This window comes from Macadamia integrifolia, chromosome 13, assembly GCF_013358625.1.
Source record: "Macadamia integrifolia cultivar HAES 741 chromosome 13, SCU_Mint_v3, whole genome shotgun sequence".
In the NCBI taxonomy this organism is placed as follows: domain Eukaryota; kingdom Viridiplantae; phylum Streptophyta; class Magnoliopsida; order Proteales; family Proteaceae; genus Macadamia; species Macadamia integrifolia.
The window spans coordinates 6,564,805-6,576,645 of NC_056569.1; the positions used below are offsets into that span (position 1 = coordinate 6,564,805).

Here is an 11,841-nt window from a genome sequence, read left to right on the forward strand (position 1 = left end):
AGGTCATCGATAAGTGGATCATAGTATACTGTCAATATGAACTGTTAAACCAAGGTGGCATCTATAGCAGAATTTTGAAGCAAAAAACTGATTGGAGTACATCACCCTTTAAACCTTAACAATGGCTGACAAAATGGTACATCAGGCAGTTATCGAGATTTAGTAAATTTAACTCTCGGGCTATGCTTCTTTGTTCCTACTGATTGAAAATCTAGATTCATAATTCGGTATGCTAGAATACTGAAGCCAACTGGCATTGGATATTTTTATAACTATAAAAACATCATTACTTACCACTGCTGCTTGTAGCAATGTCTCAAGGAGAAGTCCCACAAAATTGTTGACAGAGAAGAGAAGAATAAACTTCCTGTTGGATAGAAGCCGCCCACAATGCACACTGACAAGGCATGTCAGAATCTGGTAGATGCCAGAAATCACTACATACAAGAAGTAAGCAACCCAAATCTTGGCCAACAATCCCATGCCTAAACAAACAATGCACATGGCTGCTGATCCAATTACATAGATGACCACTCCAGATTTGATAGTATACTGCTCAAGATAAACAGCACAGATTGCCCCCAGGCTTCCAACTGCCTGAGATGCAGCCAAAACATGGCCATTAAATTTTGATTTAGAGTCAATTGCATCAAAGAGGTTTGTCCCGTAAGTTTGGACGAGAGAGAAACCAGCATAAGCTAGAGCCCACCTGCACAAGTATAAATTTTGCTTGAATAACATATTGCAGATGATGCACAGGACGATGTGTTGAGAAGAATCAAGCGGTGTTCGAATTTTGACATGATAGGACATTTTCCACATGGTCGACACTGGAATAGTTCATCAAAATGTGCAAACGGGCTGAAGTCTTTTTTTTTTTTTTTTTTTGAAATATTGGGAAATATGAGAAATCCTTTGGAAGTTGCAATGTAACTTCAGTGGATGCACATCTAAGCATAAATTTGCATCTGGGAATTATTGGAAACCAAACAAGAGCATCCAATGTGTCTTTATGGTTTTGAAACAAGCAAACATCACACAGGTTTTTTGACCAATATAAGTTATCCTACACAAATATAAGAGGTATAATACTCATAAAATACACATAACATACATTTAAAACAAGAGACCATGTTATAACATGTTGCACAATAATCTACGAGATAAGTGTGTTTTATTATCTATTTTTAACCAATCATATGAGAAAGTATTCATTTACTAAAAAAAATAAAAGAACTAACAACAAAAATTTGTTGCATAATGCTATTCTATACGTTTTGTACTTTACTGTAGTATTGGCGTGAAAACAACAGAATAGTTTTTGAAATTTTTGTATTTTAATTTTTTTTTAAACCAATTTACTTAATGGTAAAATATTCAAGGTTTTTATTTCTCTTGAAATGTTATTCATATGCACTTGTTCATGCTTATGAGAGTAAATGCCATAAGAGAGACCATTCTCTACCCTTTAAAAAAATGGCCCAAAGTATGGTTTCCTAGCCATTTCGCATGTTTAAATGCTATTTCAATTTGAAATGGCTCAAAAAGTTGTATTTTACTGTCATGGACAGCCTCTCCCTTATATTAATCAAGTAACCAACTATTAGTAGAAAAACTACCAAGATTGTACCCAAATATATATATATAAAACCCAAGAGTCAAAGTCTAATTACATAAAGGTAAATAATAAAAGAAATTATAATTCAACATTATCTCATGGTACACAACGATCCCCCTCACGGTACACTTTTAACACTCCCTCTCAAGCTAGGCTGTATATATATATATATATATATATATCATACGGCTTCAACTTGAAACAACAAGAATAAATACTAACATAACCAAATTTTAACATATATAGTGGTTGTAAACGACAATGAGCATAGAGACAACTTCATTTTGGTAGCAATGACAACTCAAGTACATCAATCATCAGCAAAATTAGTTGAGAAAAATCTTCATGTCGAATAAATCCAGACAACAATGAACAAAATAAATGGTAGAGAGTACCAACCGCAATCCAAAATATCATAGCAGCAGCAACAACATCATAAGCCCTTCTCAAAGAAGATAGATAAAAGTACAGCATAGGTCGCTACGAACCACTGGTAAAAATAAAGCATAGGTTGTTGCGAACCACTGATAAAATGCAGCATAAGTTGCTGTGAACCACTGATAAGAACATAAGGTTGCTCGGGACCACCACTGGCAACATATGTCGTTGCGAACCATTGAGAAAATGCAGCATAGGTTTCTGCAAACCACTGATAACAGTATAAGGTTGTTTAGGAACCACGAACCACAACTAACAACATAAGGTTGTTGGGAACCACTGATAACACATTTCATTTCGGCCCTTGTGGGAAACCGAAGACAAAATTTCATATATATAAATATATATATATTTCGGTAAAATTTTTGAACATTTCTAAATTTCTATATTGTTTCTTATATGCTATGTGTGGGTCTGATTAGCATTCCAATAGGTGTGTATTCCATCAGTCTTGACTTGGTTATTGATGGGTTCCTAGTTGATCAGCTACAACTTCAGTGTACATGTATAAATGTATCCATCCCGTAATCAACTGTGGTGAACCTTTTCTTTTGTTAGTGATTAATCTGCGTTTCAGAATAAACAATAACAACAACAACAAATCAGCATTCTCCCAACTAACCGGGGTTGCTACATGGATCCTTGCCCTACAAGCAGCTCTATTCAAAGTCATACTTGATACAAGGCCTAACCTATGCATGTTTTTCCTCACCACTTATCCTACGGTCTTTTAAGGTCCATCCTAGCTCTTTTAGTTCCTTCAATCTTAATCAAATCACTCCTCCGCACTGGAGCATCCAAAGGCCTCCGTTGAATATGGTCATGCCATCTCAAACAACTTTGTCGTATATTATCATGTATTGGAGCTACTCCTATAATCAGCTCTAATATGAACATTTCTTACTTTATCCTTCCTAGTTTTGCCACAAATCCATCTCAGCATCCTCATCTCTGTTACATAGTTTATTTATATAATGCTTCTTTATTACCCAACTGTCCTATAAAATTTTCTCTTTAAGTTTCGAAAGGAACGCATTGATCACACAACACTCCAGATACACCTTTCCACCTCATCCATCCTATTTTAATTTTCTATGAAACATCATCCTCTACATCACTTTCTTTATTTATGATTAAGGTCACATACCTAAAATAATAACTTAACAGAATCTCCCTCTCATCAATTTTCACCGCCTCATTATCCGTCCTAGTGTAACTAAAGTTACACCCCATATACTCCATATTTGTTTTACTTATCTTTAAACCTTTTGATTCCAAGATTGATCTCAATAACTCCAACTTGGCATTAATCCCAGTTTTTGTCTCATCCACCAAAACAATATCATCAGCAAAAAGCATATACTAAGGAACCTCATCTTGAATGTCTTTGGTTAAATCATTCATTATAAAAATAAAATAAAAAATAAGGGCCTAAAGTTGATCCTTGATGTAATCCAATTATAATTGGGAATTCATTACCTTGACCCCCATAGTTCTTACACTTGTCACCACCCTAATAAATATCTTTAATTATGTCCACATATTAAACATAAAACACCAACACGGGTAGCGGATACTCATGGATACATGTCTTAGTTTCCAATTGTACTATTGCTTGTTCTCATTAGGCCCATGGTTCTATAGGGAGCACAATAGAGAAAAATTTCTCACTAGGCAGTCTATGGCATGCTATTTATGCGATGAGGCTTGTTTTGCCAACATGACCATTGGCTAGAGAAAACACTTCCCACCTTTTATTATCACGTTATAGACACAGAAAAGTTATCTTCTGGAGTGAAAGAGTGACCAAAATTTAAAGCAAAACTGCATTAATGTGGAGTTTCCATTATTTATATGTAGGAAAAATTACAATGAACTTGCCATTGTCACATCCAGAGAATTTGTCTTCTTCAAGGTTTGGTCTCAACCCTGCAGTTCTAAACCTCTCGGATTGTATGGATCTTATGAGAGTTACAAGTACTTTCAATGTGCCTAAATCTAATTTAAGCTTATCATCTCCAATTTGACCTTATTTCATATGGGATTGTTGAAATGATTTACATTATAGGAATCAGTTTTTAAACCTAACCACATGCTTTGGAAAATTAACAATGACCGTTGCAACATAATACTTTCATGAAGCTCTGCCATACCCCTTTGTCAGCCCCACAAGGAGGACTTATGCAGTGATCACCTATTAGAACCTTATATGTGGAGTGTCCTGCTAGCACAGGTAACAAGTCATATCTTGAGAAAAAGATGGACTTCATAATTATGCGTCACTACTGCAGCTCTTGGGTTTTCCCTGGGACAGCTAAAATCAAACCAATTTCTGTCTGACACTTACAGCTCCTTTTAGAGAAGCAGGGGAGAGTGTTGAAAGAAGACTTCCAGAGTGATGGACTACCAAAAGGACCAAACGGCAAGGTCACCATATTAGAAAATACAGAGCAATTTTCCCAAACTTCTCTTTCTCACACTCTTGACAACCAAATACAACCATTGATATTAGAAAGTCAATGTCCATAGAGGAGCCATTTAGGACTTTATTTGAGTTTGACTAGGAGTTGGAATAAAGCAGCCTAGTTCTGGCATGTATATAATCCAGAGTTTCTAATTTTGTTCTGTGGTATGATTTTGTTTATGGCAAGCAAAATGCCCTTCTTCCAACAATGGATCAATGGTTTGACTGACCATTATTCTTGGTGAATAACCCTCATCCCTGTATTGTTTTCCCTTCTACAAATATCTGCAATGCATTGTCAGACAAAACACTTTTTCATTCTCTTATACTGTCTTACATCAACAATCATGGTTTTTTTTCCTAGGAGAATCTGAACTAGTACATCCTGGTAGAAGTTTATCATGAAGAAACAAATCTTGAATAATGTTGTTGAGAAATAAATATACAGGACAGTTCCAAATTTCTAATGCATTTTTACAAGGACAAACAGAGTAGTAACAGAAACTTAAATAAAGGAAGAGAACTAACCAAAGAGAAAGAATCTGCAAATTTCTTCCTTTCCATGTCTCCTCCAAAAGCCTAATCCACCCCTGTTAAGCAGTTTAGATCAAGGAAATCACAGGAAGCAGTTGATTTTGATCAGAACTATTCATAAGAGTATATAGTGTGTGGGTCAGATTGTATGCATGAGAAGTTTCCTTGCTTAGCTTATGGGCCAGGAAACAACCAAATAGTGACAATAAGTGTGAACAAGCCAATCTAGCTTGGTTCAGAATGAGTTGTACCTGATGCAGCATAATGATGCCCCTATGTTGAGTTATTTGGATATCTATGTGGATTGGGATGATGTCACTGGGCTTCGTTTGGGTCCTCGGCCTGGTCTTGGGTTTTGCGTTTAGGTTTCAAGTTGGGAAGGGAATTTATATCGTGGTTGGTTACCTAGCAAGTTTTAGAAGTTTGTAAGACCAATACTCAAGTCTTTTCTCATAAGGTTAGGAGTTTTACAATGAAATTAGAAAGGATTAAGGCAGTTCTTAGTCAAAATTTGGCCCATATAAGTAGTGCAAACAGATATTACTGGGCAATAGATGGTTATACTTATGATTTAGAGAGAAGGTTAATCTCCTCATTATGATGGTCGACCACTTCATTCCTTTTCGCACTTCATTATTGCTGATTGACAGGTTCCAGCATCAAGGAGAATTTTCTTACAGAGTTTTTAACCAGTCAAGTAGGCTAGATCACTAGACCTCCACAATTTCGCTTGCAACCATAGTTGTCAAGGCGTCGCCTAGGCGACGACTAGGCGTCCAGGCGGTTTGCCTGGGGCCTAGGCGACAGCCGCATTGTTGCACTGCATGTCACCTTGTGTTTCGGCACTTATTTATGCCAAATATCATTCAAGTAAATGTTTTTAATATTTGTTATTTCATTTACTTAACAAATATTAAAAACATTTACTTGAATGATATAATATTTGTTATTTCATTTACTTAAGATATTATTCATAAATAAGCAAATACCCCCTATTTGAATCCAATAAAAATAGTTTAAAAATCAAATTCCAAAAGGATAAAAAGTCAACCCCCCAGTCCAAGAACAAAAACTGGATTTTGGTTATAGGGACGATTTTCAACTTTTAAATACTAGGGTTTTTCTCAATTATGAAAATTTTATAAATTCTATCATGTTAAAACATTGCTAAAAACCAAAAGTCCGGTAAAAAAATATTTTGTTTTGATATTCATAAAATTATTTTCATTCAGGCGATTTTAACAGTATTCGCGCACTTAAAAATAAGTTTGACTGAAGCATAACTTTGTCATTGCAACTTAGATTTAAGTAATCTTAAACTTGTTAGAAAGCTGGCTTTATGTTATAACTAATACAAAAAGTCTCATGTAAAAATAAAATCATTTGACCAGTCAAACTTATTATAGAATAAGAGCATTTCTCTAAATATTGATTTTTTATAACTTAATATGACTTAATGTTAATTTTTTATGATTTGATGTGGCTAAATGTTGATTTTTAATGACTTGATGTGGCTTAATCTTGATTTTTTATGATACAAGGTATATATAACTTGCTAAATAATGTTAGAAAATAGGAAAAATAAAAAATAACACTAGTTCGCCTAGTTCGCCTTAAGGCGGGCGCCTTCTCGCCTAAGCGCTTAGACAACCCTCCACCGCCTTGGTTCGCCTTGGCACCGTGACAACTATGCTTGCAACTATGACTCTTTTTTTGGAACAGAATCATGTAGAAAAATAATTCATAAGGCATAATTAGTCAGCAGGACTCAATGAGTATAAAGGGGTTTAACCATCTAAATTAAGACATATTATATGGTAGCATTAATAACTCCTTTTAAATGAGGCTGTGATGTAGGTGATAAGTTAACAAGATACACAATCTTAATTCATATATACTAAAAAAATATTATATAGTGATAAAGTTATGTACGCCACTTCATAGTTTTCAAGATGTCTCCTAGGCAACGCCTTGGCGAAACCTTGGTGGCCTTGTTGGTGTCATGTTACGTCCAGGCCCCCTCCAATGCCTTGGGTCGCCTTGTCACTGTGACAATTATGTGTCAATCAACATATATACCATGTATCTAACTATTTTATTAATAAACACTTAGGATTAAAGAGGGCGGGCCTCGGTGCAATGGTAAGGTTGCTCCATTGTGACCTCGCGGTCGCAGGTTAGAGTCTAGAAACAGCATCTCTGTGAATGCAAGGGTTAAGACTGTACATTATGACCCTCCCCAGAGGCCCAGACCCCATAGTGGTGGTAGCCTCATGCACCGGGTATGCCCTTTTTTTCTAAGAACCTTTCACATATTAAGGGCAACTCATTAAGATAAGAAGAAATTCCTATTCCTCAACTTGGCTTCATATATAAATCTCCCTCCACCCATAACAGCAATAAAAAAATTTCTCATTCAAGTAGTGATTAAACAATCCTGACACATTATGGCAAGCTTGATCAGACCCTTCTCCATTGTACAACTAAGGAAATCAAATGGGCTTTTCTATAACAATCAGAACTGTTTTAAGAATTCTCAAACAGGACCACCACAGGAGAACCAGAGGAAACTTATAAAAGAAATAAGGCATGGACAACCCTATTTAAGATATATTTCACTTTTTTGATCTGCGAGTAGCCCTACCTCACTCTGGCCCCAAGAAGAAGTTACTGAACTATAGATCAAACTAGAAGGACGGTCCTCTGGTAACAGAAAAGCTGTGACACAACATACTCCCAGCTGAACATGCAGAAAAGAAAGTCCATGTATGAGTACATCAAAATAAAGAAGCAATCACAGCAAGACAGTTTTTATACAGCCTAAGCCATACTAAAGTTTCTTAGTTGACCTAGATGGACCAGGGCAGCAATTCTGTACATACCGAAGTGAGAGTCAGCCCCAGAAAAATAGAATAAGAGAACGTCATAAGAGCTAGCATCTGACCTATCATGAACAAAATTAGACACTATTAGCAATAAAATTTAGAAAAGACTCATCAAGTAGCCAGGTAATAAGGTCTAATTTACCAGCTTGGGTTGCATTAGGAAATGGATTAATGGAGGATGTTTAAGCTGCAAAAAATATGGTTAAAAAGGTGACACTAAAAGTAGAGGTTATTGAGTGATTGACACTAGGCTTTTCCTTTACTCGTTTAGACTTTTCCAATTATTTCTATTTTCCAGCTGGTTATTTAGTTAGATTTACTTCTTTATTAAGTTTTCTAATGGTAGTCTCTTTAGGTCATAGTTTTTAAGGCGGTAGGGCGACGGAGGCATTTGAGAGCCTTTTGGAGCGCCTTAGCAATAGGGCGGGCATAAAGCGTCGCCTTATTGACTAAAGCGTTCTTGGGTATTTTTTTTTTATAAAACCAATCTATTTGGCTCAAATCCTAGTTGAATCCTATTACTCATATGCTAAATAAATATTAAATGTTTATATTCATACCAATGTAAGATATTCATCAAGAAAACAAATCAATAAAGTGAATAAACTAAGTTCATCATCATCAATCATCAATATTCAATCATCAATCATCATAACATATTAACATATAATATAAATACATAATTATAAAACAAAATTATAAATATAAAGAAAAGAAGACATAAAATATACAAGTATTTATTATACTTACCTCTATGATGCCATAATGAGTGCCTAAGCCCTAAGGTCATCCACTATATTTCTACTCCTGTCAAAGAAGTAATTAAGAACTTAGAATTAAAACACATTGAAAGTAAAAATCGAAATGCCAAATTAAATGGATGAGAAGTGACTAACCTAGGGATTCTTAATCATTCTAAAAAACTTTAAACTTCAATGAAGAAAAAATATAAAATAAACTAAAATGCTAAAAATTTAGTAAAAAATGAAAGTCAAATACTTAAAAGTTCAAGGACTCAAAAAACTTTAAAGTTTAAAGACTCAAAATACGTCAAAGTTCTAAGACTCAAAGACTTTCAATCCAAATCAGTAATTAAATTAAAATCTTCTTCTTCATCTGCATTCTGTTGCTGGCTTGCATCATTTGGAGCTATGCCATAATCATCCTCAATGTTTTCATCATCACGAATATCCTCTTCACTCATCTCATCCACTTCTTCATCTGACGAATCCTCAAGCTCAACCCTCCTACCACACCGGGTATAGCAAAGATTGGTTCCACTGGTAGATGCTGGAGCCCTCCTTGGTCTATTGTGGCCTTGATATGATGAAAATGCTCCAAGTGCTCTATCAACATCTCTCCAAGTGAGATCATTCTCAGGATGAACTAATTCATCCTCTGATTCACCAATCATCCACTCACTACTCCAATTAAGCTCATCGAGCAACAATGGATTGTAGTTTCTACATTGTTCTTTTCTTTCTTGGAACCTTGCTTGAAGTTGGCGATTATATTGAATGTAGACAAGATCATTTAACCGTTGATGCTCTAACCTATTCCTCTTCTTGGTGTGAATCTAAAAAACATTAATAATATGAGGTTATCTACTTATCTTCAATAAAACCATATTAAGTAAAGTTCATGTACTATTGTACTTAGAACTCAATAGTCAATACTCACAAATTCAAATGTGCTCCAATTGCACTCACAACAAGAAGATGAACAACAAAGACCAAGTATGCGCAATGCAAGCTTTGAAAGGTCAGGAGCAGTACTTCCATGTCGAGACCACCAAGAGACTATAAATATATAATATAAAAAAATAAGTTAAGTAAAAAATCAACATACAAAGTTCTAAACTAATTAGAACTTTAAAAGGAAATATACTTACTAGGATTCAACTTGTCCCTTTGTCTAATCGCCATGTCCTTTGCAAAACTTCCTTGAACAGTGGTATACTTGTCAACCTGGACAATGATCTTATCTTGCAAGGTCTTATCAGGCACCAACCTTATAAGAACATCATTGAAGGCATCACTTGCTTTTTGAGCTAAGTTCAACTCATTATCAGGATTATCTGTTATTGCCTTAAAGAACTTGTTTGGATTGATGAAAAAGGCAGCTAAATATATTGATCCATTCATCATAGTCTCACAACGGTGATCAACAATCGCTATGATTTTCTTCCATTTCCTTTCATCGTCTCCATAATTTTTTTTGATGTTCTTATTTGCCACTTGTATTGCCATATATACTTCAGGCATAGCAGACAACTCATCACCATCTACAATCCTCAAGAGTTGAAGAAGAGGTTGTGATGCTCTTATACAATCCATCACACCATTCCAGAATGTTGTAGCAAATACAGTCTCAGAAGCTTTCTTCCCTGCCTCTGTAGATGTAAGCTTAGAACGAGACCATTCATCATCAACAAATAATTTTTTCAAAGATTCTTTGTGTTTGTATAAGCTCTGAAGTGTTAAAAAGGAAGAGGCAAATCTAGTCACTCCAGCCCTCACTAAGTCTCCTCCTGTTTTTTGCCTCATGGCTTCAAGAAGACGAGTGTGCCTGTAGATGAATGCAGTCAATTTCCTGCCCTTCAATATAACAGACATATAAGAGCGTAATTTGCCTACTTCCTCCATCATAAGGTCTATGCAATGAGCTACACATGGACTCCAAAATAACCTCTTCCTTTTCTCCATTAGTAGTCGACCTGCTGCAACATAGTTGGCAGCATTATCAGAGACTACTTGAAATTATCTTCACCAATCTCTTCAACCTTACTATCAAGTAGCTTAAATAACATTTCAGCCGCTTGTGATTGGTTAGATGCATCTATAGACTTAAAAAAAAAAGTCCCCTCTGGACAGTTGACAAGAAAATTAATTAGGTGCCTTCCTCTCTTGTCTGTCCACCCATCAGACATGAGTGTGCACCCATGTTTCCTCCAATATCCTTGATACTTCACCTTTAACTCATCAATTTTATCCTTTTCAGACTTCAATAGAGGCCCCCTATAGTCATGAATTGAAGAGGGCTTGAAACCTGGTCCATATTGACCAATTGCCTCTACCAATTCCTCAAAACTCCTTAACTTCAAAGCATTAAATGGAACACCACTCTCATAAGCCCACCTTGCAAAGTAAGAACAAAGTTTATCTCTTTCTTATTCTCCTCTTACTCGGTTCTCCATTGTTGTCTGATATGAACCTTTATCCCGCCTATCTGCAACCACTTCTTCAGGAGTCCTCCTCACATGCTTATCCATGGGACCCCTTACTTGTTGTTTGGATTGTGTTTGAATGATAGCTTTATTTCTTCTTGAAGTTGTCCCAGAGCTAGGGATAGGAAATGAGACCCCCAAATCGGATATTATATTCTGTTGTGGTCCCGTTACTTCTGTCGGCCCATCACTAACATCCAAATTATCCAAACAATCAAGGTTCCTCTTCCTCTGGTTCTTCAAGATTGCATCTCTTATCTCTTTAGCAATTGCTTCAGTTGTTTTCACACACTTGGCTACATCTCCATAGCCACCAATAAGATGTTGCTTCAATCGTTTTATTCCTCCCTTGACATCCTTTCCATAAAGGGTACACTTAATCCAATTTCTGTCTGATACGTCAGGCCAATACCCATATTTCCATCCAGAATCATTTGATTTAGCTCTCCTTTTTGGATCCTTGCTTGGATCAATCGTTGATTGTGCAGTAGCAGCAGTACTTGTATTTTCACCCCCACTGCTACCACCAATTGTTTCCACAGATGAGTGGATTCAACTTGTCTCTTTGTCTAAGACTGTAATATGAAAAGGTAATTAGAATAAGAAGGTTGTAATCAGACTGTAATGTCTCCAAATTTATTTTCATAAATACATTAAGCCCTAATGTTATTAAAAA

At 35.8% G+C, this 11,841-nt stretch overlaps 1 protein-coding gene across 2 annotated transcripts in view; it reads right to left on the bottom strand.

The window, feature by feature from the left end:
- Window positions 1-11,841, bottom strand: part of LOC122059706 (thiamine transporter 1-like) — a 34,124-nt gene that overhangs the window by 535 nt on the left and 21,748 nt on the right. For both annotated transcript variants that reach the window (XM_042622699.1, XM_042622698.1), the window contains 4 exons: window positions 7,937-7,998; window positions 7,699-7,794; window positions 5,049-5,110; window positions 295-709 (listed from right to left, as the gene is read on the bottom strand). In XM_042622699.1, coding sequence (XP_042478633.1) covers window positions 295-709; window positions 5,049-5,110; window positions 7,699-7,794; window positions 7,937-7,998 — 635 coding nt within the window. The remainder of the gene's footprint in view (window positions 1-294; window positions 710-5,048; window positions 5,111-7,698; window positions 7,795-7,936; window positions 7,999-11,841) is intronic.